This window comes from Bubalus bubalis, chromosome 8 (assembly GCF_019923935.1).
Source record: "Bubalus bubalis isolate 160015118507 breed Murrah chromosome 8, NDDB_SH_1, whole genome shotgun sequence".
Taxonomy (NCBI): domain Eukaryota; kingdom Metazoa; phylum Chordata; class Mammalia; order Artiodactyla; family Bovidae; genus Bubalus; species Bubalus bubalis.
The window spans coordinates 13985953-14010634 of record NC_059164.1 but is presented as its reverse complement, the minus strand read 5'-3'; the positions used below and the strand labels follow the sequence as shown (position 1 = coordinate 14010634).

Genomic DNA, 24682 nt, shown 5'->3' with positions numbered 1-24682 from the left:
AAACAAAGACAAATACAGCTGTATTATTTTGGCTGAGGAAAGGGAAAGGAGAATACTCAGTTTCAGCACTGGAAACTACTGGCTGTCTAGAGGTTAACCTGGGGTTAGATCATTCTAATGATTCTTAAAAATAGATAAATGTGTAGAAATTACAATAAAATAGAATATATAAAGGAAGTTGAGAAAACATCTATGGTTAATGTTAAAGTACTTAAGACAAAGGTTAGTGCTGCAAACCGATATCTTTGCAGGCACTTGATGTTTATACATAGGGTTTCCCATATTAGGAAATAGGAATTCTTTTAAGAGTGATAGAAAATATACTGGGGGGAGGGAGAGGGGGTGGTAAGACAGAGACACACAAAGAGAAATAGACCGGACACTCTCAGCATTTTGGCTTTTACTCCATATATGAAAGAAGACAAAAACATACAAAGTATATGTACAACTAAAATTCAACAATATATACAGAAATGTTTCTTGATATAAATGTCCCTATTAGCTTAGTGAATGCCACCAATTCATATCAAAGCAATAGAATGGTGATTTTGGTTGTTTCCTCTGTCTTTCCGGATTCCAGTTCAGGGTTTGGGGGTAGGGGTGGAGGGAAAGTGGTTTTGTTTTGTTTAAATCATCATTCTTGCTCATTGCATTTTGATAAAACATGCAGCATTCCTTTCGTGGCAATGTTCTAATCTTACAGCCGATTTTTCCTTTTTCTTTAGAGAAGGGCTGTTAGGGTTTCTTTTTCTTTTCTGTTCTTTTTCTTTTTTTTTGTCAGTATGGGATTGTAAATAAAAATGCAGGAGTCCAAACTGCTTCTTTTTCATCATGTAATGTCTTAAGCTCATTAAACAAGTAAAAACGCTGCCATGTTTGCACAGATTCTTCTGGTGGGGGAAAATGTCTGCTTTAAAAAGTCGTTTTGATGGATACTCCCAAAGAGAAAAAGAGGCTCAGAGCCTGGATCCCAAGGGGTGAGGGAAAATATCCTTACAGTGAGAGGCTTCAGGAGCACTGGCTTAGAAACCAGTCTCTCTCTCTCTGTTTCTCCTTCTCTCTAAGATTCAAAATCAATTACTGAGGCTGCTCAAGGGAAAAGGCAGGTGGAGAAAGGAATTTTAAAAAGAAAAGCGGGAAGGAGGGAGGCAAAAAAAAGGAAAAAGGCAGAGTGTGAGAGAGAGAGACCGAGGGGATGGGAGAGGAGAGAGAAGGGAACAACGCCCAGTCTGGCCACACGTAAGAGTTCTCCCGAGCCTGCTCCTTCGGCTCGGTTTGGCAGATGCAAGCAGGTCCCGGATCCTCCTTGCCTTGTTCAGACGTCGCCCTAGGGTATCTTTTGCCCTTGGATAACTCACATCATCTGTGGTCTCTGCATCGTGTCCTGGTGTGGAGAGGAGTACCAATGCGAGTAGCCGGGCATGTAGCTGTTGGGGGGCATACTGACGCCCTTGGCCGAGGCGGAAACGTCCCACACCGGAGGGAGCGCCGGCGAGCGCGGCGACAGGGCCGCGGAGCCCGGGAGAGGGTCGCTCTCGTGCGGGTTACTGCCCTGCTTCAGCAGTTTCTTAAACTTAGAGCGTTTGTTCTGAAACCATATCTTCACCTAGAAAGAAACGCAGCAGCGATCATTAGGCCCGAAAAACATCGAACCGGTGCCTATAGCGAAAAAAGAAAAAAGACAACCCGCCAACGCGAAGCCCTCAAGACCCCGCCTTCCTCCACTTCTTTCTAGCCGCTCCCCTCTCCCCGCCACTTCACCCCACCCCACCCTACCCCCCGCCGTTTACTTGGTATCTTGTCCGGATACCTAAAGTCATTGTAACTCCTCAGTTAGATGGAAGCCTAGGTTTGAAACAACAGCATAAGAATAAAACTAGAATAAAGGCCAAGGAGAATAAAAGCCAGGTTCAAACTCTAAAGGGGGATTTTTACACGGTGAATTTTTCAGATTAAAGCTAACTGGATGCACTTCCTCTAACAGTCTGGATGTGCCCTGAGCAAACGACTAAGAGCAGTTTAAAACCCAAACGCGTTGAATATATATACATAGGCATACACTGCATATGCCATCAACTGTACATGGAACACCTTTCTTCTGACATAATCCTGCAGCGATGAGGGACTGTGCCTCATTCATTCCCTACTTGGTATGTTGTTTAGTCAAATTGTCGTCACGATTGTTAGGGCAGGCACTAAAAGTCAAAGGGCTCCTGAATATTAAATGCAAACCAGGAGTCTAGGATGGGAGCGTATCCAAGCTAACATCCCAGATTTACTTTATGTGAAGAAGGACCTTCTATGGTACAGCTTCATTTACCTTTAAAATTACTTAGCCTTAGGAATCTGCTTTTCCAAAAGGAGTACAAGTTACTGAATAGCAGGAATCCCTTCATCTCAAACCCCAAATATTTCCAGTGGCATCATGGTGAGAGAAAGCAGGCTGAATTGAAAAGAAAGAGCTTAAGGAGCATCTGTGCTGAGACAGTCAGTCTCAGTCTCAGCACACAATCAGTCCCCAGCCAGGGTCTCAGAAACCTGATGTCCCCTTGATGAAGAGCATCCATTTCAGATGAGGCCTACCACCCCATGCAGCCAAGTTAATTGACAGGGACAAAAACCTCAGGTGTCTGCAGCCTGGCTCTATGACAAGGGTCCTAATATACCTACCTAAAACCTCTTCCTGTGAAGTCTAAAATACCCCATATGTCTTTCAAATTAGTAAGACTGGAGAACTTCAGCAACTGTCCTTAACCGAGGCTTCATCTGCTATAATTTGGGCACATTCCTCTTTGATCTCCGGCTCTGCCATTATGCCCAAATTCTGTGATCCAGATTCCTTAGCCTGCACCAGCCAGTCAACCAGGATGATTTAACCAACTGGACTGAGGACAATTTTCAGAAAGACTCACCTCACCCATCCTAGGATGAACAGTTTTCACCTTGGTCACTTTACCAAATCCTATTGGAACCTGTGCATGTCTGGCTAACCCATCCTTTCCACTTCATAATTCTTTCAATGTCAATGAGTTAAAATCCTCTTTAAGTCCCAGGGCCCACAAAAGGATCCTTAAGAAACATGGGTCTTATACTGCCCGCCTGGTCTGAATATCTTTTTCTCTTTCTCCTACTTGTTTGCTCTCTTTTGTGTTGCTCTACTGGAATAGGACTTGATTAAATAACGAGTTTGACCACCAAAGGACACTAGGCTGGGGTGGGGTCACTGAGGGTCGGGGGGAGGATGTGCAAATCCAATCCAGTATTCAATACCAGGTCATTTATTCCAAACTGTGTTGTACCAGAAAAGTGCATAACTGGAGCAAAGGCATTTGTCATTAAGCTCCTTCCATCTTTGGTTGACTAGGCCAAGAATTCCTCCTGATGAGCTCCCTGCCCGATCTGCAAGTGAGGGTCAGCATTTCAAGGCTTCTCTGGAATTACCTGTGTTTGTGTCAGTCCTAAGGAAGCTGCCAGTTCAGCTCTCTCGGGAAGGGCCAGGTACTGAGTCTGCTGAAAGCGATGGTTTAAAGCCTGGAGCTGCAGGCTGGAGTAAATGGTCCGAGGCTTCCGAATCTTTTTCCCTTTGCCATTGAACCTGATTTCCCCGTTTTCAATCACTGTGGTTTTTTGTTGATCTGCAAGCAAAGGATTCAGAGGAGTGATCACTCGTGAGGCTACTGCTGCAGTCTCCCCGAGCTTGGCCTGGCCTGTGCCGAGACTCTTCAAAGCCATGAACAGTTTCCTCGAAGCGTCCCCAAGCCATCCTGACCTCTCTGGGTTCCCAGTGCCCGGGTAATCCCGGCGGCTGCAAAAGCTACTTTCAGACCCTGACTCTGGCTCTAAAATAACGTGCGGTGGTTGGGTGAAGGGAGCGCCCTGGGCCGAGGGGCAAACAGCCTAGCTCCGCCGCAGCGGAGGCGGCGCCGGCCGCTCTCTGGGGTGCGCGGCGCCGCGGGGCGGCTGCTCTCTCCGCCGAGGAGCAGGGCCCCCTCGGTCTGGCTTTACAGAGAGTGCCTTCAGGTGTGCTTGAGCCACCCTAGTGATTTTGCGGCCAGTTGGCTTGATGTCACCAGCTCGAAGCTGGGTGCATCAAGATACCTCGGTGTGTTCGAAAATGAGTCTGCCGAGAGGGACCAAAACCCAAACAAAACACTACCAGAGGCTCAGATCAGCACCGGAGCGGGTTGAGCCTCACGCGGCAACTTTGTCCCCCACGAGTGCTGAGCCCTGAGCTTCACTTCCACGAACAAAGGAGTAGCCAGCAGCTATCACAAACCCAAGGGAGGGGGGCCCGTAAGGGGTGGGGGTGGAAGACATCTCAAAGTCCGCGGGAGAGAGCCCAATTGTCACCAGCTTAACCAGAGCCGGAGGCCATGCCAGCTTCCCCCCGGGTCACCGAAGCGCACCGGCGCCCCACGCAAAGTAGGCCACCGGCTGCCCGGACTAAGTGGGAGAGCAAAACACGCTCCCCAATTCTAGCCCAGAAATGTCCCCAGTCCTGCCAAACGTGGGTCAAAACCCGGAAGGGAGGAGAGAGGCAAAAGGGCGCACAGACCCTGCGGGCTGGAGAGCGCAGTGCGGGCCAGTTGGTCGAGCGAAGCCTGCGCCGAGTCGGAGGCGCGGCCCGAGCGACGCGCCGGAGACGAGGCAGCGAGGCGGGTCGAGCCGCAGGGAAGCCTAGGGTCCGGGACGGCGCGAAGGGGCCCGGCCCTGCGAGGCCGGCAGGCAGGCGCCAGGCAAGCGGGCGCGCACCAGGCCTGGCCGGGGGCGCGCCGGGCCGCCTGGGGGAGGGGGCCGGCGGAGGCCCGGGCATTGAGGAAGTGAGCGGGGCGGGCGGGGTGGGGGGCAGCCGGGAGGCGGGAGAAGCGAGCTGCCCCAGCGGCCTCTCACCTGTGTCGTCCCCTCGCGTCTGGGCGGCCGCGCTGCTGTTGTGGTAGGACTGGAGGTAAGGGCTGTGCTGCGAGTGGCTCATGTAGGGGTAGGCGGCGAGCGAGCGGTGGTTGTAGGAGTTGCCGCCGCCCGACGCGTAGGGCGAGCCGTGGTGGTGGTGCTGGTGGTGGTGGTGGTGCGAGCCGGCCGCCGCCGCCGCCGCCGCCGCCGAGTGCAGGCAGTGCAGAGGGTAGTGCGCGCCTGCCATGGCCGGGGAGCTCTGCTGAGAGTGCGGCGGCGGCGGCGGCGGCGGCGGTTGCTGTTGCTGCTGCTGCTGCTGCTGTTGCTGCTGCTGCTGTTGTTGCCCGAACTCCATGAAGGCGGATTTGGACGAGTCCTGGCCTTCCAAGCCGTCAGCCATCGTAGTCATGGTCATCATCAAAACTTTGGGGGCTGGAGAAAGCCTTCTCCCGGGTTTCCTCCACCCTCCCCCACTTGGCTCGCGCCGCTCTCCCCTCTGCAGCCACCTTAGCTCTTGGGATCCTTGCAAAAAAAAAAAAAAAATTAAAAAAAATTTTTTTTTAAAAAGAGAGGGGGCGGAGGTGGTTCTCCCTCTCCCTCGCTCTTCTCTAATATATATATTTTTAATATAAAGAGATATAGTGAGCGGGGCCTTGTTAACTCAAAGGGAGGAGGAAGGGGGAGGGATGGGAGAGGAGAGGGGGGAGGGGGGACTCTGCTCTCCCCCCCTTCTTTTCCCCCCTTGGATTTTTTGGGGGCTGGTGCAGTTTAAGGCAGAGATTTTAAGGTGGATTCTGCGAAAGTTGCGCGTCTGCTTTCAGACTTGATGCAGACGCCACGAGTCGAATGGTTTGTCTCCAAAGGGCAGCGCCTTCCCATTGGTCAGTCGCCCCCTGACGTCACAGGCGCACGGCTTCCACTGGTGTGTGCGCCGCTCGCCGAGTTCTTCGCCTACCTTTTGCAACTCCAATCCCTGCCCCGAGCTGCAGCCGGGGGCCGCGCGGCTCCGTGCACGGGGCCTCCGAGGAGGGAGTTGCCTCCGAGGAGGGAGTTGCCTCCGCCCGGCCGGTCGCCGACGCCTCCCGCCGCAGCTCGCACCCCCAAACCCGGAGCCTCAGTTCCCAATACCGCAGCCTTGGAACTGCCTGGCAGAGGGCTGCTCTCTCGCAGTCCCTTCGCACCCTAGCAGGCTGCCTGTGTTCCGAAGCAGTGCCCTCTGCCTTTAAAGCAGGGGTCCCTCCCTTGACCTACCCCCACCCCGCCCCCAGTCCCCCTGCAGTCCCGCGGGAGCGCCCTGTCACCGTGGATTTTTCTAGACGTATTTTATTGAAACCACAAAGGGAAGAAAAGCCCCACACCTGGTACCGACCCCCATAGGTGGGGTGGGGTGAGGGGGTAAAGAAGAAGAAAAATTAAACACTTGTTCTGGCGAGGTTCTTGCTGTTTCAGGCTGTATTTCTTATATAGTGAACAAAAAAGAGGGAGAAATCTTTTTTTTCCCCTCAGAACGCAGCAGCTTCTTCTGAAAGCACGTCGTTGGAGGACTGACAGTAATGCATTTTTTCCTATTGAAAACAGAAGCTACTGTAATGCTTTCAAATATATGCAAATGATACATGCGGTTAGTGGTTTGGCAAATCTTGATTACAATATAAACTACCCAAGTAAAAGTGCCTTCGTCCTAAATTTGTCTCTCGATTACAATTCCAATTGATTTTATTTTATTGTCAACATTGTTAATGATAAAAATAGAGTCGTTTTACAGTTATTTTTACTTTCTGGAAGGAGGCAATTAGAGTTCTAATCAGGAATACACAAAAATCTCCCATGATTAACTGCAGTACTTTGTTCAAATTGCTGCTATAAAATTCAGAACAATTTGCCTGTAATGATTATGGACTGGGTTTATTTTGGGAGGTGGAATAAAAGTGGATATAGCATAAATTATCCTCTAATTATACACCAGTGTCGCCTCAATTATCCTCTTATCAAAATGGTTGTCTAACTGCCGCATTTAGTTTCAATTCTCTCCTTTTTTTTCTATAAAAAGAACTTCATACCTTGTTATTATTAATCCATTTATTATTTGCAAGGGGATTTATATCCGCACATCCAGGTGGTAGAACCACTTCTCTTTCAAAGATGGACTGGGGAAAGACATTAAGTTCGGAGCAGCCCAGGGCTGCGGATCTAGCCTCTCTCCCTCTGGTCTCCAGACTGAGCAGAGTCAGAAGAGCCCGAGCATGCCTCTCAGGCCCGGCCACCAGGTAGGAGAGCTGGACTGGGGATCGGGCGCCGAGGAGGGCAGGCTGGGTGGTGCCTGGGTCAGGGTCCTGGGACCTCTGGGAGACTCCGGGAGTCGACAGTGCCAGTGGACTGGGACTGGGTGGGCAAGGCATGCATACCCCTATGGGCTCGGCGCCAATTTTTAGTCTGCGAATAGATCCCAGCCCCAAGCCTTTGGCCACACCAAGAAACATACAATCTAACAACTCCGGGCCAACGTGTCTAGAGGTTGTGGGGACTATTGTAGGTCTGCCTTGGGAAAACTACGGGAGCCTTCTTTGCACCCTCCTCGCTTGAACTCCATAGGATGGGTGACCCAAGGGACCTGAGAAATGGAGAATTTAGTGGTGCCGTTCGTCCGGTAACTTCAGAAAAGATGACTGCAGACCCGCAGTTCGAACTCATTGCGCGGACCGATAGCGGCTTATGCTAATTGATTTTCCCAGCTCCCAGCCCCGGGTCTCAAGGCAGGGCTAGACTAGTTTGTCTTTTTCTTTTTCTTTCTTTCTTTCCTTCCTTCCTTCCTCCATCTTATCAGATGACCTGAAATTGGCTGCCCTAGAGTTTTTCAAGGTTCTCAGGGCAGCAGCGTTTAGTCGCCTCTCCCCCTCCCTTTCCTAGCCTGCTGCGCTTAACTTTTGGAGTCCTGGGAGCCGGTTCAGTAACTCTGAATTCATTTTTAAGTGGCGTGCCTTGTTCCCCTCCTTTTAACAAGAGGTTCGCTTTAACACGCGAACCCGTAACCCGATCCACGCGTTTACAAATCGGCAATGAATTAAAACAACAACAAAAAAGCTCCAAGGAAAATGAAAGGTGGGCTGGGTGAGGGGGAGACGTGTGTAGGGTGTGCATCTGTGGGGGACTGCGGTGGAGAAGGGAAAGGCAGAGAAAGAGAAGGTCTTCTCCTCCCTCCCCTGGTGTGTGCACGGTGCACCCGGGCTGCGCGCCGAGCTTGTTTGTAAGGTCCTCAAAGCCAGCAGGTAGACGTGGCAGTTTTATTGCTTTATACCCTGCAGCTTGCTGTTAACACGGTGAAGGGCCCCCCCCCCCCACAGGCCCCCGCCCCCGTGCATGTGCGTTTCTTTCTGTTCGCAGGTGCTCTGCCTTCCTCGCCGGCTTCCCCCCGACTCTGGCGGCACCCGGAGCCGGGCGGGTTGTGGCTGCCCGTCAAGGCCCCCTCACTGGGCACCAGATCCAGAGCATAGCAGCCTTTATTAGCAAAGGATTTCTTCTTTTTCTTTTTTTCCCCTGTTTTCTTAATACCCGAGAAAGCACGGAGGGCTGGAAATGTTTGAGTAGTAGCTACAGGGCTCTTATCCCTCCCCCATTAGAGGATAAAATCTCAACCCTGTGTCCCAGAGAAGCAACTGTGCAACTGCACCGAGGTGGCAGTTTTTGCATAAAGACCTACTGAGCGACCCAGAGTGGGCTGAGACAGCCACGGGCTGGGGAGCGGAACCAACTATGAGGGGACCAACCCGGCATCACTGAGGTCTCTAAGCGCGCTTGCAGGGTAGAATCCGAACTGCAGACTTGAGCACTGGGCTTTCCAGCGAGTCCTGGGAAGAGCTAGCGTGGCCCCACACAGCGTGCCAAGGTGGCCCCCGCGGAGGGGACCACACGTTGTGGTCTCTGCCATCGGTCTCGGTGCGAGGAGTTCAGGGCTCAGTGGCTGGCTGCAGGCTGCCCGCCTTCTCTTCTCTTCTCTCCAAATAAAGCAGGCTAAGTCCTTCGCCCAGGGTCTTGAGCGGCAGTAGTGAGCTAAGGCTTGTCACCCCTGGTTTGTTCCCATCCAGCCGGCACCTCCAGCCCATCCTCGAGAGTCAAGAACTCCCAGATTCCTCAGGGCTTCCAAGCAAAGGCGCCCACTTCAGGGGCTCCAGGCTCCTGCGCCCCGCTGGCCACCAGCCGGGTCCTGGCTCTGACCTCTTTGTCTTGCCGGCGGGGGAACCGAGCCAGCCCTGGGGGAGTGGTGGGAGGAGGAGCGCAGGTGAGGCCTAAGAAGTCTTTATCATTCAAAATAGAAGTAAATCCAGCGATCTGGAGACCTTAGGCTCTTTTAGGGCCTATAGGAGGTGAGGGTCACATTCACTAAAAAGTTTAAAGCGGCAGGGTTGAAGGCCTAAGCTGCCTTTTGCTTTTTAAGACATCGAGGTGTTGGGGCTTGTATTCCGGCTGTCAGTGTTATTTAGAGAGAAATACCAACTGATTGCCAGCACAGGACCCTGTGTGGGGGTCAGCGTGCCCAAGGCCACCGTGCAAGGAGGGTGCTTTTTGGGTGGGAAAGTCCCCTTCTGTTTTATAGATGGACAAGTGTTTGCAGCAGTACATGGGTCAAGGAGTAGATTGGGGCCAGTGGGGGGTTTGCAGCCTCCTCAGGCTGTAGAAGTACATTCAAGCCAGGCAGGGCCTGACTGGTTTTGGTTGCTAAGTTGGGCTCAGTTATCACGTTAATTCTAAAGAAATTAGACCTGGATAAATAGCCTTTGAATTCAAAGAAATAACTCGGTATTAATTTACATGGCCATGCTAAGAACCCCCTTCTCAACAGGAGACATTAGTAGGGGAAAAAAAAAAGATTCTTGCTAGTCTTTTCCCATTCAATGTAAAATTCTGTTTGTGTACATGTGTAGGAAAAGAGTGCTTCATATCCTGCAAACCCAGGCACGTTTTCCCCCCTCTCCCAACACATACACCTGGGAAAGCTTGAGGGGGGAACATGAGAGCTGCCCTTTTCCAAACTTCTTGGCCCAGGCCAGTGATGGTATCTTCAGGAGGAGTCAAAAGTATCAGACTAGTCAAGAAAGCACTGATTATTGCGGCATTGTTTTCTCTAGGGATAAAACTATAATGCCATCTTAGCTCCCAGGCTTCCCCCAAAAGCAACTAGAAAGTGGTCCCTGTTTACCCCTTCCGCAGAAAGAGGCTCACTGAAGTCTGGAGACAACATCTCTCTCATCTATCCAGTCCTGGGCCTGAGAACAGTTAGCTAGAAGACCACAGCACGGATGGCAAGGACCGGTGACACCTACTGGGGGCTTCACAGACTTTTTCTAGACTGTCCAGTTTGGAGACTATCAACTAAGGATGTCTTAACTTGGAAGCTCCTCTTTCAGATCTTTTTGAACCTGGTTTTCAAATTCAACTCCAGGTTTCAAATCCGACTCCAGGTTTTCAAATTTGACACCTTCTACCTCTCCCTGACCACATTTCCAGGCTCTGTGATCATCCAAAGTTTTCTTAACAGAGAGAGTCAATATACTGGGCCTAGTATGGATCCAGGGGGGAAAAACAATACTTACTTCTTTCTTCCTCAATTTGAAGATTGTATGCGGTTTTTCTCCCTCCTCCTTCCCCTTCTTCCTCTCTTTTATCAAGCCTAGAACCCCATATCTCTCATACACAAATACTCTTCTTTCTCTCAGTCCAAGAAAAAAAGAACTCAACAATGTTTAAGCACTTATTAATAGATAGAATTAGATGCTGTTTGTGCTGTAAGGTGCTGTTTGTAATCTGTTGATAAACCAAAGCAGAGCCCCTCATATTTGCCTTGCTGAGAATTGCAGCTGAGGAAGTGGGAAGGCAGAGATGTTAGAAGTCAGCTTCATTCAAGGCAGTCTTTGGAAACCAGGACCCCTGACCATTGGAGGATAAATGCCGCCCTGAGTGAGTGGCAGGGAACAAGCATCAACAGGAAATGGCAGACTATTTTTAGGCATAATAAGGAGTTAATATAGCTGACCAAGCGTCTTCCTAAATGCCTTGAAGCACCCTCTGTTTTAATTCCTGCATCCCTTCATCAGCAGTAACAATAACAAAGTCACAGTAGATGCCTTAACATTAAGGGAGAACCAGGCTTGGGACAACTTCTCAGAAAACCTGGGATGGGAACTTCTTGCTATCATGTGAGTTCTTAGATGATTCTCTACTTACAACAGAAAAAGAAAAACCATTTTCATTAGAGAGTTGTTCTGTACCTGACTACCCTTCAGTTGTCAATGCTCTGGTGAGTTTCATGCTCATGCCAATACATATTCCCTTTATTTTCTAACATCCCCCAAAAAAGGAAAGGTAACTTCTTAGATTTTTAGCAAAACTTTCCTTAGAGTACAACTAGTTTGAGAGCCCTTAGAAGTAAGGGTTATTAAATTCACTCCCCTAACTCTGCCTTTTCTGTTTTGTTCAAAATAAAATCCTTTTTACATAAATCTCAGAAAAAGAAAGCCTCCCCCTCATCCCATCCAGGGAAATGAAATAGTATTTTTCAGTAGTTTTCACTGATTTTGTACAGAGAGCAAAAATGCTCCCTCCGTCTGAGTCAAGTGAGCCCCTTCCCTCGGAGCTCAATGCCTTTGCTGCTTTGGACGCACGTTTGGGTTCATATTTGGGTTCATCATCTTTCTTCCCATAGGCTTTGTGGAGGGGGGAAGCAGAGAGAGTAGAAACGCAGAAGCTATAGAAAGAAGGGAGTTAGAGAAGGAACACAAGAGCAGGAGAATGAGTGTGAGTCTGCTTCATTTTGAGAGTACCTCTCATCAGGTCTTCTTCCCCATCCTGTTCATTGGGGATCACTGTCCCACAATGTTAGTTGTTCAGCAAATAAAACTAAGGCGGATCAAAGCAGCCCCGTTTGGGGAGGGTTAGGGGGACGCCAGGACAGCAAACCCGCTGGCCCACCTACTCCTTTTCTCTACCTCTTTCTCCCCTCTGCCCCCTGCCCCTTAGCCTGCTTTTCCTTCAAACACCTAGGGCATCACGTTGCCAAGCTGAAGCTGGAGGACACTTTCAAAAGTTACAGAAGCGGTTACCCTCCCTGGAACAACGAGTCATTTTAAGAAGGAGGCTCTGGAGACTCAAAGGTCTTGGGCCCAAGAGTTTAAAAGCCAGTCTAGCCTTTCGGGATATCAGTGCAGCCAACAGACAGGCGGGCGTCCAGGGCTCGCCTTTAGGCTGGGATGAAAGAAGGGCCGGGGGAGGACAGGAGCCCGAGGGCGGGCAGAAGCAGAGGGCGACAGGACCGCTTGCGCCCGCAGCTGGCTCCCACGCGCCGCTGTCTGCGGGGAACGTGGGGCGTGGGGACGGATAATGGAATTCAGGAGGCAGAGATCCTCCCCGAGCCAGCCACTGTCTTGTACAGATTTGTAGAGAAAGCCTCACTGTAATTAAAACCGTACAGTCAGATTAATTCAATGTGTTGCTCGGCAGCGTTTTTAATAGTAAAAATCCGCTTTAAAATTGAATTAGGGTCGAAGAAAATTTCTGCGAGACTCGCCGGATTTGCCAGCTTTCATTGAAGCCAGCCCGAGTTGGACTCGACGGTGGCTGCACAGTGTCGCCCCCACCCCCTTCCGTGGCCCTAGACAAGAGTGGGGGAAGGAGGCGGAGGTAGGGATGGGGACGCGAATCCACCTGGGGCCCCCGTTTGGGCGCGAGGCTGGGCGGCCAGAGCCAGGCCCAGACAGAGCGCAGGGCCTGCGATTATTACCCTTCTGATCTCCCCGGGTTCGAGGCAATGAAGATTTTTGACACCCAGGACTCCCCCTTCCCTCCCAAAGTTCACGGCTCAGATAGAGTTTGGGGAAAGAAAGCCCTAACTGTAAGTATCTTGAAGCAATTTCCCACTGTGTGTTCGTGTGGGGAGGTTGGAGCCCTCTCTGTTTGGACGCTCCAGTGACAGACAGGAGAAAGCTGTGGTTCTCTCCACCCCACCCTCTTTCTCTTCTTGAAAGCCTTCCAAAAATTAAGAGTAATGTTTCAAGCGCTCTGTCAAAATGTCTCCCAAGCTTTGATTTGGCTAACCGCCCCCCTTACCCTCCCTCCTCGCCTCCTACCCTTTGCATCTCTGGTGGTGGTGAAACACGCGTTAGTCTTATTATGTTTTTACCGGTTAAGTTTAGACACCTTAGAGCTGAAAGCTTGTCCCAAAGTTCCTGGAAGAGGTGGCGGCCGAATGCTAGACAGAGGCTCTCGCTTGAGACCGGCTGGCAAGGCAGGGGGAGCTGGACCTGGCTCTTCCCCAAGGCCAAACGGGTTTTCAGGGCCCAGAAACGGTCCCAGGCTGCCCGCCCCCTACCCACGGACCCGGCCCTTGCAGTGGCCTCCTTGGCTGCTGAAAACGCGCACGCGCGCGCGCACACACAAACCCACACACCCACACCGCCCCCCCCCCCCCCCCCCCCCACACACACACACACAGCCAGGGACAAAAATTCCCTCAGTTAGTCACATCATCAGGCCTGGGAAAACAAAAACCGCTGTGGGTCCCTGCTCGTCCAGCAACATGCGCAGACGCTTTAATTGCCGCCAATTGTCACTCTGTCCCCTTTTCATTTTCTCGCTCCTTCGTTTATTTTTAGTACACTTCAAATGCCTACACACTTTTCCTTAGTAAGGAGAGCGGGGAGCAATTATTGCCTTTGCCTTCAGGGCCTGTTTTGCCAATCACTGAATGGGGATGGAGTAAACAGGGCGAAAACCGTGGCGCGTTATTGGTCTTGCTTATTTCAGGTGGAGGGCGGTAAATAACACTCCCTACCGCGCTACCCCCTCTGGTTTCGCCGGCCCCAATTATATGAAAGAAAGGAGATGCGTCCCCCTCCACCCACCACCACCGCCTTTTCCTCCCATCACACCCCACCCCGTGGGCGCCAAGTTCTACTCGAGCCCAGCAAATCCCGCCAGAATTGGCCGTATCCTCAGAGAGTAGTTAAGAAAAGGGAATCCCTCAAGGGCCCAGCTCCTAATTCCGTGCGGAATAGAAAGACGCAACGTGCGCAAGCTCCTTCCCCCCACCCCCCAGGCGGGAAAACAGGGTCCTTTTTCTCTGAGGACTACCTGGATGTTAAGCGCCGCCAGGTAGGTGGTAGAGAGCCTTGGGCGGGGGAGGGGGGGCGGGGGGGGGGGGTCCTTCTCCGTCCAAGAAAGCTTTGAGATTGCTTTGGAACAGTTATGGGGACAGTTCTTTAAGACGGCTGTCGATCGAGATTGCTGCTGTTCTAATATTAGGACTTCTTAAAGGAGGACTTGGACGTTCGAGATGAAGTGCTGTCTGCAGTGCAGCTTTGGGGCCCTTCTGCACCCTCCCGTCTCTTCTGTTCAACTTCACCGGACGGGCGCAGCGGCCCCGAGTGGAGAGGGAGGCAGGTGTCTGCAGCAGCAGCTGAAGGCGGCATCCGGCGTCCTGCAGATGGATTCGAAACAAATCAGTGCAGGATTAACTTGTCTGACTGCTGAATTGTCTCCAACTGCCAAAGCTGCTGGGCCGCGCCTGCCGGGGCGGGTTCGGGTTACTCGCGTGTCCTGGGCGCGCGGTCTCTCCTCTGTCCCGGCCCACTGGCGGGGCGGCCTGGGACCTGTCCGGCGCCTGGGCCGGCTGGCAGGACGCTTTAAAGAAACGCAGCGAGTATGAACTGTTCCATTCTCTCACACACACCCTTCCCATTTCTTTTTTATGAAAACATTTACAAGGTACCTAATTTCAGATCGTGGAAGTAAATTTCATGCTAGGATATATTTTACAAAACATATAATCTTTCAGGACCGGAAGATGTTTAATTAAAACCACACTTTGACAAGTTGCGTTTCAAAACGGAGTCACACCAGCGCAGAAGGCTAATTCATATTCAAGACGCAGCCTGTAATCCAGGTTGTTTGAAAATGCCAGCCCTGGATAGGCATGCTTGCCCTGTTCTGCAGACTGGCTTGGGTTAGCTGCCTAGTCTTTGGAAGACAGAGGAAAGCTTCCTGCAGCATCTTTAATGTCCTTAGAGTAACACCTAAGGCATGGTCAGAGGGTCCCAGGCACCAGAGTTAAATCGGGAGAGCAGATAGAGACAAACGTTGAGACAGGGTTCCTGGAAAACTTGCAGCAGGACTGGGAGTCCCTGCCCTGCTCCCTGGCTGACCTGCACTAGACAAAAAGGAATCTCCCCCATCCCTCTAACCAGAGGAGACCCAAAACAGGAAGGAGAAGGTTTCTCTGCCCCAGCTCACTTGTGGGCATAGCGCTCCTCCGAAAGGAGGAGGTAGCATTGGTTTCCAGAAGCCTTCGTGCATTTTTGCAGTTGTCCTCAGTATCTTCCCTTTTACCTGCCTCTGCCTTTTGCTATTTCCCTATATCTTGACAAGTCCTCACTTAAGAGGGAAACAACTCCACATGGGAAAGGACATGCTCCCAGCTCAGCTGCTTTACCAACAAGCCTGCTGACACCTACTGGGATGGGCAGGAGCCAGAAAGTACCCTAAGGTCAGCATACATGGGAGACAAAGAGACCGAGGGACAGTCTGGGTTAAAGCTGAGGGGGTCCCGGTAAACAGCAGCTCCAGAGGCTGAGGCTATGGCAGAGGCTGGGTTTAGGTCACTGTCCTGTCTGCACCTCAGTATTTCCCATCTGACTCCCAGTCTGCTGGTCTCCCAAAGATAACAGTGAGTTCTCATCAAAGTTCTGGGACATGACTGAGAATTATATTGGTTCAGTTTTATCCAAAACCTCTTTCACTTTTCACAGCCACTCCCAAGACAGGGATTTTGCTTCAACTGTGGGCAGTGAGAATTATTGACTGGATAATGGACTTTTCCCCCCCAGGTTTATATTTTCTTTCAAATACACCATTATTTTCCTAAAGCACAAAGTTAAGTCAGCTTAAGAGAAACCCTCAAATCTAGTGTTCAAAAGCATTTTACACAACATGGCTATCTCATCTTGAAGCCTCTTTCTATTGGGCCAGTTTAGGAGAAAGCTTAATTTCTGCAAAGCACAATTGTGATAACATTTTTTTGCTCTTTTCAGAGGGTATCAACCAGCACTTCTGAAGGTTCAGTGGGTATCTATCTCCTTCACAAATAGACATGGATGTTGGCAGCTAAATGCTTAACTGTATGTCAACTTAATGCTTATTGATTAGATACTACTGATCTTAGATGAGCAGATAAGACCTTGTAGTCACTCTTTAGTGGCTTGCACCTCGGAGGGCTGGGATGGAACTCTGGTTCACACCCTCCAGAACAAAAAAGAGTCTACATTATAGTGGAAGGGCCTAGAGGGTGAGAAAGGTGGAAGAAGAGACAAACAGAGGCACTGCTGGGATGGTTTTAAGCATGTGATTGTCTGAAACAAGCACTAAAAAGTATGTACCTGACCAAATGCATTTGAAGCTTAATCCTACACTGGAGACTTGTGAATTACACAAAAGGGGAGAGGAACTGCAAATAATAATCCCCACCTGTTTTATTTCAATGATATGAACAAGCAGTTTTCCTGTCATGGACAGAAGCACTCTTGGGATGTTGAAGGCCCATTTGTGGGCAGTAATTCTGGCAAGGCTGTATGGTGGGAAGAGGACAGGGTGGTTGGTAACTGTCAGGACAGTGCAGCAGCGAGGGCAGGCAGCAGTGCTGGGTGCACTGACCGGGCACTGCTAGGTAATATTTCCCAGCTGGCCCACCCCTTCTGCAGCCCCAGAGAATCAACCTCATCCCTTCCAGCCTCAGAGCTTGGGTGGAGGTGGGAGAGGCCCAAACAGGCTGGAGATTCATGTTGTTTCTACCTTTCTAGTTCCTTCTGCCCTAATTAGCCCCATTTCACAGATGTGGACATGCTTACCCACGGATTTCGCAACACAGACCACTTCTGAGAAAAGTCTGAGAAAGGGAGAGGCTTGGAGTCACAGGTGTTCTAGAGGCCCAGGGACAATGGGGTCTAAGGATGGGGGTGGAGAAAGAGGCCAGTTGGGGGTTGTTTTCTCAAACCAGGCTTGTACATGTAATATTTCTGCTTCAGAGGCTCATTTGATCAATGAGCTAGGAGTGATTTTAAAGCGACAGATCAGGCCGGGCAGATAAAATACTGACACAAATCTCAGGGCTCTGAAGGCAGCAGTCCCCAGGATTCTTGACTTCCCGCTAGTGCTGTTTGAACAGACTCCTCTCTCTCTCTCTCTCCTTTTTTTTCCCCCTTAAATTCTGAATACTTTAACCCTTGCTTGTAGTAAATGTATGTGCAGTTATAAAAATGTCTATTTTCCACAGAAATCTAGCGTCCCACGACGAGAATCAATACTAAAACACTCCTTTTATTTTTAAAGTGGGTTTTAAAGGCCTATTGTGGGGGGACCGCGATGTCAGTGTGACCCGGACACGCAGTAAGAACAGGATCCTATTGGCCGCTGGCGGGGGCTCCGCCATAGTTGGCTCACGTGTGCACCTTATCATGCAAATCCAACTACTGGGGCATGCGCCCTGCTTCCCTGGGTGGGGCGGGGTGGGGGGGGGTACCCGCCTACAGCTTGTAGTTGGGACCAAGACTTCCAGATGCGCAATAATTAGGTTTCCTCATTAAACAAAGGTTTCCCCATCATTCCCCTCCTCCCACCGTTCTCAGCCGCAGAGCTCTTTACAAACCAAGCTGATTACCCGTCGTCCCCCGCCCCCGCCGCCCCGCCCCCGTCTCCCCCAGCACCCATCTCCTACCTGCTAATCCTAACTTAGGTCTGCTTCTTAGGATCTCCGCATTTTAGGATCCTTCACACCTTTACATACCTCTCCATTCTTTTTTTCTTTTGCCTTGCTCTAAAGGATATTAAATGGATTCTCTCTTCATCTTAGATCCGTTCCCTCATCTCTACCCCCCAATGAGATTTTAAAAAATTCTCTAGCGATTGCTCTAAGAGGAAGAGAGGGTCAACACCGCTACTCCCCATTCCTTTGGACCCCCCGTCCCCACCCCACGCTCCCGCTCCTGAGCCGTGGGGGTTTCAGCCCGAAGCGCAGAAGTGTGGATGGCCCTGGAACTGGGCAGGCGCTAGAGCCGGTAACCAGTCAAGCCCGACAGTCACTCCCAGGCATCAGGCCGCTAAGAAGAACCAAGGGCAGCATCTGCAAGCCCGCCTGGATGTGTGGGGGTGCTGCTCTTCGGCTCTAAGCCTCCACCTTGCTGACGAAGTGCATGACTCGGGGAACTCCCCCAGGGTGTCCTCTGGACCTCTCCAGGACAGGGAGCCCAGGGATCTATCTCCTTAGAGCAGAATGCCCTTTTCTGGAAAGACATTGCAGTAAGCGAGAAATAGCCACCATTAAGTTCAAAGCCTCCCGCGGGACAGTTTCGTGGCTCTGCTGGGAGCTGGGGTAGACCCGCGTGCGGCGTCGCGGCGAGGACCGCGCCCACACGCGCTCTCGGTGTCGCAGTCAGCTCACTCTCCCTGGTAGAAACAGGTATCGCTCCTCTGGCTTTCAATTACTCTCAGCTTACCTGCAGGGCCAACGGGATTTGTATTTTTCCACCAAAAAACCTCCTGCCCTGGATTCCCCCAGGTTCCCCCTTCCTCCTCATCCGACCTTAACCATAGAAGGGGAGATAGGGGTTTGATTCTCTGATATGACACGAATAATTGTTGCATCATGTAACTTCCTACATCTTGGCTTTAATTTTCAGTGAACCAAACAAAGATATTTGCAATTTAAAAATAAGCACTCGATTTAATAAATGGGAACATTGTGCAGAGAAGACTATGTCCTCCCCCCACCTACCCCCCCAAACCCCTTCAGAAGACGTTATTAGCTCTGACAGCATGCCGCTCAGGTTTGCGGAGAGGATTTTGTAAAGGGATGACAGACAGGAAGGCCAGCAATCATGGGCTCCTTGGGCTGAGGCTTTTTTTTTTTCCTTCTTTCCTTTCCTTTTTTTTTTTTTTTTTTTTTATCAGAATGTTCTGTTCGATGCCATTTATCCTTGATGATAGAAAATTGCGCTGTTGCCAGGACGCTGCTGCCGCCGCTGAAATAGAGGGCAGGAGCCACATTTCCATTTTCCGGCTTGAAAGCTATTCAAATGAATTTGCAGAGAGGGGGGAACGTCTAGCGATAAACAAATGAGAATAAATCGAGTTCCCCTTTCCATTCTTTTCTTTAAATGGGTAGCTCTTCATTTCCGATATACAGATTTTTGTTCATCAGTGTTTGGGAATACCTGGGAGATAGTGTAAGCCAACGTACCATTTATTTTGATGCTCTTAAAGTGACTAACCACATAAACATTTAAAAAGAATGTATGTCTAAATATATATACAGTATAAGAATTATATATACATAGATCCCGTACATATATACCTTCACACAATTCCAAACTACAATGGAGGATAAACTCTTAGCAGAGTTCCAACTGAAGATAATTTACAGGCAATGCTGGCTGGCAATAGGGGTTATGGACTTCTTACTAGTTTGTATATATATGTAGTTAGATGGAGTCGTTTTTTTAAAGCCCTCTCCCTGTGTTATGTATTTTAGGACACTGTAATTTAATTACCCTGATTAAAACACCATCCCTGCTCCCCAATAGATAAAAGTCACCCTCTTTCTTTCAAGTTAATTTTCCAAAATCTACCTTTAAAATCTTGTTTCTAAGTTGACAAATACGAGTCTAAAGAGTTAGTGCACACATATTCTTTAAAGAATATGAAACAGAGGTAAACTGAAGCCTTGTGCTTCCCCTCCTTAAAATGTAGATTCTTCACTAGATTAAAAAGATCATATATTAATAGGAACTTAAGGGATCACCCCCAAAACATAACATTTAAAAAATGAAAACTTAAGTCCAAACCACTCGAATATATATAAAAACATTAGCAATGCCCTGACAGAAACTATAAAGCTTGTAGAGCTCCCACTATGTTTTAACAATTGAATAACTTTTTATTGAATTCTCTCATTTTTTCCCCCTAAAGTCAGATACCGGCGGTTAAAAAATTCTCCGTAATATAAAGGCTTTTAAAATACAGCGACGAATTGTATATGAGTTTTTACTTTAAACTTGAAAAAAAAAACAAACCCGCTACCAGGCAATATTAAAACTTAACACTTTTTAACTGAGTCGTGGGTCTCCAACTACTCTGCTTTTAACTACAAGATTGTTTCCGAGTGATAGGTAACCGTTGGCCAAGCCAGGACTGCAGAGAGAATCATAGTGTAAAATCAGAAAAAGAGATGGGCAGAGTGTGAGTTGATACTGATGTTCCGAACTTTTCCGGTTGAATTTTCGAGTTACTCCCCCCAGGCATACTTGATTCCTAGTTACGGATTCCGGAACAAACCTTGTTCCAGCTGAATATGTCCCCATTAACAAATTAGCACGATGATGAGAAAACAATTAACAACACCGTCAGATGACGCTACAGAAAGCAAAGAAACGGCCTAAGAAAGTCGAATTGGCTTCTGTTGTGGTTAAAACAACGAGGTGAATGTAGTGTTTAGGCACTGAAAGACCTTCCTTTTCCCTTATCCTTGGCCCTGGGAATTGTGTTCCGGACAGAAAGCTCCACTGGCCGGCTGCTTTTCTAGTTGAGACAATTCACAATGTTCCTCGGTGGATTCCCCTCCAGGTACCAGCTCGGTGCGGGCAGCGGGAGTTCGGCGCCGCCAGGACGCGCGGGCGACGGCGTGGGCGCTGGGGCGGGGCGGCTGGGCTCCAGCCGAGGGGACCCCCACTCCCTACCCCCCAGTTCCCCGCCCCGCACCCCTTGCCAGGGAAAGAGCTTAGCTCCAGGTCCCTGCGGCTCCGCCAGGACGTTACGCAGAAGGAGGTGGAACCTCTGTGGGTGCCAGGGAGGGGTGCGCGCGGGAAGGACCTCCAGTTCCCCAGTGTCGGGTAATGTCGAGACCTCTCTCGGGTCCATCCTGCGGCGTCTTTGCCTAGAGCCACTTCCTGGGCTTTGGCCACGAAGCGTGGACCGGTTTGGAGAGTGGCCTCCAGCCGGGGGCGGGAGGGGGAGGAGGTGGTACAAGGGCAGAAATGGTCTCCGAGTGCTGACCTAGAGGATCTGGGAAGAGTGAACGCGACGGAGCCCGAAGGCAAACGCAGGGCTCAGCAGCGTGAATGGGCTGTCTGGGGAAGTAACTTCTCGTTGCGTGTAGGTGTCTGTGCGTCAGGGCGGGCAGAGTTGCGGAAAAGTTGAGTTTGGGGTGGAAGTGTATGAACCAGGAGTGGAGACCGTGGGGGTCACATCCCTGGCTGACAGAGCCTCCGCTCCAACCCCCGCCCTCACCTCCGCAAGCCGGTTCTCCCCGAGTCCCTATAAAACTGCACATTGAGCTACTCTCTGGCGCGCCCTCTTCTAGGTAATGCAGCTAAAAATCACAGTCAAATTTGGAGGAGGGGAGCATTTTCTCCCCCTCCAAGTGATGTGTACACTAAGCGTTACAAAACGAAAGCGATTTTTTCCTTTCACCTTTTGAGACTCCGGGAATAGGGGACTTGCCTTTTTTCTCAACAAAAAGCACAAGCACTCAGAAACGGTGGAAACGCTCTTGAGAAGTTCCACCATCCAGAAATGCCACACGGACGGTGCAAACACAAAAGCTCAACATTTTGATATTTTAAAAGATCTTCCCCTCTTTTAAATCCTCTGCGGAAGTGCCGGTTGTAAGGTGAAAGTGTTTTCATGTGAAAACACGCGGCAGGGTCCCCTTCCTTTTCATGTGTACCAGCAGCTGCAAAACATTCCAAATGAGCTAGAAGGTCATTGTGGAGACTTACTAACATGGCATTCAGTGCTGGCCTCGTCCACTAGCCAAAAGCCTTGCCCCAGAAAAAGAGAAGAGAGAAAGCAAATGTGGGTAAAAATACAAAATACTCTAAATTCTGTATTGCCTTTCAAACCCCAAGTAACTTTTCATACCTAGGCTTTGCCGCTGTTAACCCTCCCCATTCACACTCGGTTTCTCTGGTGTTCTGAGGCTGCATTTGTATTTATTGCTTAAGTCTCCAGAGCTTTGAGATGTGAAATGCAAACAGTAAAGAATCACATTAATCTTGCTTTGATCTCTGAAGGGAGATCACAGCAGAAATCAGGTCACCACACAGATAGATGCTGCTGTGAAAAGGAGCTCCCTTCCTTTATTTATTTTTTCTTTTTTTCCAATTGTTTCTCCAAGATATCTCTCGGCTTCAGGACAAGCATTTTGGGAAACTGGGAAATGTCACTATGAACTATACATAACTTTTTACTTAAAAGCTGGGTTATTAAACTTCTTAGATGGAGCCATTTTTTGTCTTATAGATCCTGTTACTGGAGTTAATGTACTCATCTTGTCTACCTGATTATTTACAAAAATACCTAAGACCATGTTTCAGATACATGCTCCCAAGGCCACCTCCACAGGAGCTTAATTGCCTGGGGAAAAAAAAAAAAAAAAGTTGTATTTCCTTTGCTTTCTTTACCCTTGAGTCCTGTAGGCATAGAATAATGGCAGTTAATCTGCTTAGATAATTCAAGATTTAAAGATTAGAAGGCCTATACTGACAATTTCAAAATTCAAGTCTGAGTGCTTTGGCTAAGCAAAGCTTAGGAGATGACAGATGTGATAAAAGAACTGCCAAAAACTAGACTTTATTAAAAACTAAAAGGTGTGATGCTTTTGTGGCTTTTAAAGAAATTCTTGTTATAATGCTCACTCAATCCAAATGTGTCCCTAAACAAACATCTACAGGGATATTTTATTTTATGCTACCTGATATTTATACACACAATACAGTACTCTGCTTGCATATATACACTCAGATAAATTTTACAGTGCTTTTCAAACCACTTCTCATATATATAAATAGAGTTAATCAGTTAGTTAGTAGAGTTGAGCTACATACTCAACACAAGTGATGTGTACATAATCATAAACGTTTGTACTATATACACATCCTTCTTATTTCTCAATTTTCTGTCATATCTTCGACATTATCTTGCAGGAGATTGCTTATGAAGTTATAATGCCATCCAGTTTTCTTCAGAACTTGTTGAATGGGAGGAACATGTGCAGATATCTGAATTTGTCCTTTTCTCCTTTCAATCATTCCTATAATAGTTGATTTTCATTTAACCTCAATGGGTCAGCCTCCATGACAGCCCAAATCACACTGACACTGAGGCTACCCAAAAGCTTTTATAAGTAGGACAAAGGACTTGAGACTGCTTTGCATCAAATGTGTCCTTTGAAAGTGATTTTAGACAACTGGCTTGGGAGCACAGCTTGAAAGGAGGACTGAGATGGGAAGAGAGAGTTCAGGAAGGAAGAGAGCAAGGAGAGAAAGTAGATGAAGGAAAAAGAACGCCAGGAGTGATTATTTAAGCAGGGACCTCTTTAGTGGCCATAGATTGTGTACTGTGACTTGTTGAGGTTATTTTCAGACTCATTGTCTGCTCTCACCTTGGTGGCCTCCCTTTTCCTTGATCCATTCCTCTAAACCCATTCTGCAACTACTAAAATCAGGTTCTAGAAAATTTGTTGTGGAAGTTACCATACTATTTCTTGACAAGGTGTTAGAGATGTTTTATTGGATGCAGATACATAAAAATGCTTGCATCAAGCATCCCAGGAAAGCTCATTTTGGTGATTTTAGCTGAAAAATATATTGTCATGTTCATATGAGCTGATTTGTGCATTTTACTTATAACTTAACCTGCCTCTGTGGTTCACTTTGTAAGCTTACTTTACACGTATTTTGAAGTTAAAAATACTTTCTCTCTGGAAAATCAACAAATGTTCATTACTTGTCAGTCCTTAAAGATGGAAATAAGCATTATTTCTTAATTATATTTATTTTGCTAAAAATTCTAATCTCTTCAATCTGCTCTTTTCCTTTTCCCCAAATCCTAAGAGCCTAGCATGTCACATGGGTGTAAAAAGAGAGAATAGACCTCCTTGTCTTTTAAATTAAAGTTTATGCAGCTTGTAGAAAGTAGTAATTTTCTAGAAAATTAGATCATTTTAGGTCACTATGGCTCTACTCTTCTATCTTTAACATGGTTCTAAGCAAATCTTGCCCTTTAAAAACCATCAATTAAAAGCAAAGAAGAAGTATTCAGATTTAAAGTGTTTGGATTTAGAAATCTGGCTCTACCCCCACAAGAATAGGTATAAATGATGGAGTCTGCCGTATATGCTGTGTGACAACTCACATGGGTTTCCATGTGGCATGTCAGAGTAACACGTGGCAGTTGCCATTCCTGCTTGTTGAAGACAGCATCATTTTTACTTCCTGATTCTGGGGTTATGATTCACATGCACAAAAGGACCTTTTAAAGTCACTGATCTTTTTCTAAACAAGGTAGAAATCAAATTCAGCTAGATGTAATCAAGGTATTGATTCAACAGATTTAAAAAACCCACAACACTTGGCAAAGAATGGGGATCTTTTTCTTATAAAAAAAAATGTTAGACCTACTTTTAGGAGATTCACCTAAAATTACCAGTGCCTGTAGAGGAAAGATACACTTTGTAGTCTGCCATATCTGAGGAGGCTTCAGAGCCTAGGGTGACCACGGAGGGCTCTGAGTTCAACTGCTGGATGATCTTGAGCCTCAGTCTCCTTGCTGTGTAACTAGAAAAACAATGGAACTGACTTATCTGGCAATGGTAGAATAAGGTGAAATGCCTATAAAATGCTTAACAAGGTGCTTTGTGAACAGTAGGTATTTGAAGAATATTAGTTAATGCTTAACACTGACAGCAATATAAAGCTTA

At 48.5% G+C, this 24682-nt stretch overlaps 1 protein-coding gene and 1 long non-coding RNA gene across 2 annotated transcripts in view; one reads left to right on the top strand and one right to left on the bottom strand.

The window, feature by feature from the left end:
• Positions 1–380: 380 nt before the first annotated feature.
• DLX6 (distal-less homeobox 6) lies at positions 381–5456 on the bottom strand. Its single transcript, XM_025290877.2, has 3 exons — positions 4891–5456; positions 3442–3635; positions 381–1606 (listed from the first exon to the last, which is right to left on the bottom strand). Exons 1-3 carry the CDS (start codon positions 5306–5308, stop codon positions 1355–1357), a joined length of 864 nt encoding a protein of 287 aa, XP_025146662.1. The 5' UTR covers positions 5309–5456; the 3' UTR covers positions 381–1354.
• A 427-nt stretch (positions 5457–5883) lies between these two features.
• LOC123334653 overlaps positions 5884–24682 on the top strand; it is a 35642-nt gene continuing 16843 nt past the window's right edge. The window contains exon 1 of the long non-coding RNA XR_006552652.2: positions 5884–7157. This is a non-coding gene — a long non-coding RNA (uncharacterized LOC123334653). The remainder of the gene's footprint in view (positions 7158–24682) is intronic.

What these genes read in the sequence shown, in the direction of transcription:
- DLX6 (XM_025290877.2), bottom strand. Translation starts at nt 5,308, where the DNA reads ATGATGACCATGACTACGATGGCTGACGGCTTGGAAGGCCAGGACTCG. An exon ending in GACGCGAGGGGACGACACAG is followed by an intron (nt 3,636 to 4,890) that starts GTGAGAGGCCGC and finishes CTTTGCTTGCAG; the next exon opens with ATCAACAAAAAACCACAGTG. An exon ending in TAGGACTGACACAAACACAG is followed by an intron (nt 1,607 to 3,441) that starts GTAATTCCAGAG and finishes GTTTCTTTCTAG; the next exon opens with GTGAAGATATGGTTTCAGAA.